The following is a 5,145-nucleotide window of genomic DNA, read 5'->3' on the forward strand; positions in this document are numbered from 1 at the left end:
CTTTCCCTTTTCTCTGTTAAGTTTGCCAGGTGCCAAAAGACTTTGGAATATAAGTGGGCACACTCTTTATCGTTGGGAATTTTTCAGACTTGGTGCTGAAGTAAGAAGACAGGAATATAGTAGAAAGCCTGGACTGTGGATTTAGGCCTGGACAGGAATCCTCTTTAATAGCCATGTGACCAGAAGCATACTTAATCTTTCTCCTCAGCTTTTCCATCTCTGAAACAGGGATCATAATATCTACTCTGCAGGTCTGTATGAGGATTAAAGGAGATCACATATATAAAACTGTTGACACTGTGCTTGGCATAAAGAAGGTGCCAGTTTTCTTCCAGTTACTCTTGCAGTTTGGAGGTGCTGTAACCAGAGCAGCTGAGTATTCAAACCTGTATCACTAAGCTTTGTGTGAGGGAAGAAAGGGAAGGTTATAGGAGGAGAATTTCCATTTCCTGCTTCCTTTCCGTAAACTTTTGGAACACAACCATGATCCCACAAAACTTGTATCATTTCATGCTTTTGACACAGGGGTACAGAGATCCATGCAACAGATGCAGATAATGTAGCAATTAAAGAGTGCTGGCTCTGGAAACAGCCTGTCTGGGTTTGAATCTTACTAGACTTGGACACAGATTGATGAATGAGAGAAAACCTCATCTGGTCTGGCTCCCCACCCCAGAAACAACCATGGCCTGGGCCTGGTAGCAGCTGAGACTGCAGATCTGGAGTTTGCCAGCAGGTGGCACCAGAAGCAACTTCTCAGTGTCCACTGTCCTGAGGAAGTGGGATTTCAGCTCTGAATTCAGTTGTTCAGTGATTTGGGCCCTTGCAGCACAGGAAGAGAGTGCCCTTGGGGACGTGAACCTGGTAGGAAGGGAAAGCTGGACTGAGGTAACAGCACGTGAAAGTGCATGGAGTGCCCAATCCATGCCATACCCCTGGATAATGGTCACTGCTTCTTCTCCTGAAGGTGGGATGTTTCCCCATGTCCATCTCCCCAGTCTCTACCGTGCCCCAAGAAAGAGCCCAGAGGGAGAATCTGTAGAGGTTCCAGCCTTCCCAGGCCACTAGGAGTATTGGCCTCTGCTCCTCCCCCGCGGAAACCCCCACCACAGGACAAGGGGGGGTAAGTCAGAAGCCCTGCAAGGGTGTCCTATCAGTCTCCCTCTCTGCTGTGTGTGGGGCCTGAGCCTGGCTTCAGCCCTGCTGGCTACCAGATTGGCAGTTGTTTCTCTAGAGAGAGGCAGGAGTTGGTCTGGCTTTAGTGTGTGACAAGCATGCCCTGAATGCTTGAACCCTTCCTTTAACTCACTTAGCAAGCCCTCTGCTGTATGATTTGTGCTAGAGCCACAGCTGTGAATCTGATTACCTGTGAAGAAGACAAGCACGGACACAGGTGATTACAAAACTCTTAAGTGCTTCAAAAAGGGCAGTACCAGATACCATAGGAACACAAAGGAGGGAGGGAGTATGTATCTCCGTTTGTGTGCATGTGGGGGTGGGGTGTGGCAGTGCTAGCCATGACATTGGCGTTTGGCCTTGAAGGATCAATGGGGTGCTTCCAGGCAGATAAAATAAGGAAAGGCATTTTAGGCAGAAGCAGTGGACTGTGTGAGGGCTAGAGCAGGAAGGAATATGGTGAGTGGAGAAACTCTGAGTTGCCCAATGTGTAGCACTGGGTGAGTAGAGGGAGCAACTGGAGATAGGGCCAGGTCACAGAGGGGTTTGACTGTCAGGCCAAGGAATTTGGCCATTATCTTATAAACAGGAGGATCATCCGTGAGATTGAAGGGGTCTGAGCAGGGCAAGGACCAGATGAGACTTGGGCTAAAAGACAGGCAGTGGGTGAGGAAGGATCAAAGGGCACTTAGGAGGTAGAATCTATATGACCTGGTAGCTAATTGGTGACTCTCACAGGTTATAAAGTAGATTGCTTTGCTGATTATTCTAGAATAGAGGAAGCTTCCATTTTCTTGGATTCCTTAGTTCCTCCTTCACTGCCCTCAGGAACTTCCAGAGAGAGGGGCAAAGAAACCAGGTGAATTCCACCCATTTCTTTGTATTTCATAACCTGAAAGGCAGTCTCTCCCAGCACTACCTCAAAGTCTAAGATATTCCGCTGTTTTTCCAGCTTCTGAAGTGAGCCTGGATGCTGTTCCCAGCCCTCATCTTTCCTTCCCTCTCTGTCTCTCATCCCTTGTCACATGGGCTGCCCTGGACTGAAGCTTTGACATGCATTCAGTGAACTGCCTTTGTTGGTTTGGGCCTCACATTGGTTTGGGGGCAGACCTAATCTTCTCAGAGTAAAGAGTGGTCTTTTCACTGGGGCTGACACAGGCACATGCCCCTGTTTGGGGAGCTTTCTGGTCTGAGAAACAGGATGAAGCCAAGCTTTCTGATGAGGGTGAACCTGCAGGGGAGCAGGTGGAAGGCAGTGGGTGGGGTCTCTAAGGCGGGCTTCTGCCATCAGCTCTGGACATGAGCCATTGTCTTGGTGAGGGGCAAGCGCAAAAGACAAGGAGTCTTGTCTCTGCCCTTCAGCAGCTCTTGGTCTGGCTGGGACTCAGGCACAGAAGGTAAGAGAGCATCGAGGAAGTGGGGCAGCTCTGAGACCTGGGAGTGTTTGGAGGGCCTCCTGGAGGTAGGGGGGCTCAGGCTGAGCCTAGGGCTCTAAGCAGAATTCTGATGCATGGTGGCAGCACGAACAAAAGCACTAAAGTTGCTTCTGCACTAATTCCCGGGCGCTTGGGGCAGACCAGCCACGTGCGCCTTACTTGTGGGAAGCCAGAGAAGGGGTCTGTCGCAGGACCTTGGCTCAGCCTTGCCCTTCTGACCTGCTTCCTGTTCTTGTCCCAGGTCCAGGCTGATCCCCAGCGGCCTCCCCCGGAAATGCTCCGTCTTCCACCTCTTTGTTGCCTGTCTCTTACTGGGCTTCCTCTCCCTGCTCTGGCTGCAGCTCAGCTGCTCTGGGGATGTGGCCCGGGCAGCCAGGGGACAAGGACAGGAGACCCTGGGCCCATCCCGGGCCTGCCCACCAGAGCCACCCCCTGAGCACTGGGAAGAAGATGAATCATGGGGCCCCCACCGCCTGGCAGTGCTGGTGCCCTTTCGAGAACGCTTCGAGGAGCTCCTGGTCTTTGTGCCCCACATGCACCGCTTCCTGAGCAGGAAGAAGATCCAGCACCACATCTATGTGCTCAACCAGGTGGATCATTTCAGGTAAGGACCACCTCCTGAGCCAGCACGCACTCACCTGGGCCTGCCCTGGTCTCTTGGGGCCTGCTCCCTTTCCTGACAGCAATCCAGTACCAGGTGGCCCAGGCCCATGAAAGGCCAGCCAGGGCAGCAGTGAGAGGGTGGGAGGTGCTTAGACCCCTCTCAGTGGGTGTGACAGGAATTTGGGGGGAGGGTTTGGGGCTGGGGAGGCCCCTGATCTGGTTTCCATTTCACAAAGGTCCCTGTGGCTGCTGTATGTGTCTGGGCCATACCAGGACAAGAGGGGAAGCAGGGAGACCTGTTGGGCAGTCATTGCAGTCACCTGAGCTGATGGGGGATTGGGCAGCATATGGCAGAAGGGGTGGAGAGAAGTGATGTGGAGGAAGCGCAGACAGGGCTTGCTGGTGGATTGGCTGCAGAGATTAGGGAGAGGGAGGGGCAAAGCCACGGCTTAACTTGTTCACAGTCTGGCATTATCCTAAAATCCTTGCCCTCACCAAAGACTGCCCTCCTCCATGATCATAATCCAAGCATCTCACACTCCACCCCCACCTCCTTTCCCTCCAGCTCGCTCCCACTGGGAGACATGGACCCAAAAATTCTTGGACCCTGCCAGGCCCTTTAGTCCACGATCCTCCCAGTGTTCTCCATCCTCCTTGTCCTTACTTTCTCCTGACCTAACTTGGATTCCATGGTCCTTGGTGAAAGTCACTCCCTCACATGCACCTCAACTCCCTTCCACTTTCTCCCTGGCACAACTCCCACCAGATGAAACTCGAGTCTGCCTGCTACACACCTGCACCTGGCAGCTGGATGTAGCTGGAGACACTGCTCATCTCCCTGACGATGAGCCCTGGCCCAGGAGGGCTCTCATTCCTCTGGTCTGCTGCCTCTCCCCTCCACGGCAGCCTTGCACACCTGCTCCTCTCCTCACTCCTCCCTATCTTCACCTTCAGCCAATTACTTTGCTTCCTATTTGAGAAAACAGAATCAATTGGAAGAGAACTAACCCAGGTCCCCACACCTGGACTCCTTTCACAGCTTCTGTGCAGGTGTCCTCAGTTTCCCACTGCCTTTCCCAAGGATGCCCCTCCAGGGCCAGCTCTCCTACTCGGGCACTGGGTCCCTTTTCTGCCCTTCTACTCAAGGACATCACTCCAGCCGTTGGCTCTCTTCTCTCCTGCATGATCAATTTTCCCCCCTCCTGGAGTATTCAGATCAACAAACATACTGAAATAGCCCCCATCTAAACAGAAAAAAGAGAACCCCACTTGATCCCCTATCACCCACATCTATTGCCTCTTTTCTTTGCTCCTCTTTCTAGCAAAACTCCTTCCCTTTCTCCCCCCTCGCTCTCTCTTGAACCTATTCCACTCAGACATTTACCCTCATCGTGACATTGAAACAGCTGTTGTTGACATCACCAATGAGCCCACCTTGATAATCCAAAGCCCAGTTCCCAACCTTCATCCTATCGACTTCCCGGCAGCATTTGCCAAGTGGATTACTTCTTCCATCTTAAAACACCTCAGTTTGACCTTTGGGACAGCGCTCTGCTTCTCTTTCCTCTCTGGCCACCTCTCCCCACCTCCTTTGCTGGTTCTGCCTCAACCCCCTGATCTCTCAGCCTTGGTGTTCCTTGGGCGTCAGTGCTTGGGTACCGTCTTTTCTGGCTCCAGTCGCTCCCCAGGGGATCTCATCTAGTCTCAAGACATCAAATCTCATTTATACCCTGATGACTCCCAAGTCTGTATTCCCAGCCCAGACCTCTCCCCTGAACTCCAGACCCATATATCCAGCCAGCTGCCTGTGCAGCCCTCTGTTTGGTGGTCTCAAGAGGCATCTCAAGCTTAACATGATTAAAACTGAATTCCTGGGCTTCCCAGGTGGCGCAGTGGTTGAGAGTCCGCCTGCCGATGCAGGGGAGGCGGG

The 5,145-nt window shown here is 52.5% G+C and overlaps 1 protein-coding gene across 1 annotated transcript in view; it reads left to right on the forward strand.

Moving 5' to 3' along the window:
- Positions 1-1,328: 1,328 nt before the first annotated feature.
- Positions 1,329-5,145, forward strand: part of B4GALT7 (beta-1,4-galactosyltransferase 7) — a 7,355-nt gene continuing 3,538 nt past the window's right edge. Inside the window, exons 1-2 of the mRNA XM_007463111.1 lie at positions 1,329-1,393; positions 2,854-3,216. Of these exons, the coding sequence (XP_007463173.1) occupies positions 1,329-1,393; positions 2,854-3,216 (428 nt within the window). The remainder of the gene's footprint in view (positions 1,394-2,853; positions 3,217-5,145) is intronic.

This window comes from Lipotes vexillifer, unplaced genomic scaffold (assembly GCF_000442215.2).
Source record: "Lipotes vexillifer unplaced genomic scaffold, Lipotes_vexillifer_v1.1 scaffold514, whole genome shotgun sequence".
NCBI classification, from domain to species: domain Eukaryota; kingdom Metazoa; phylum Chordata; class Mammalia; order Artiodactyla; family Lipotidae; genus Lipotes; species Lipotes vexillifer.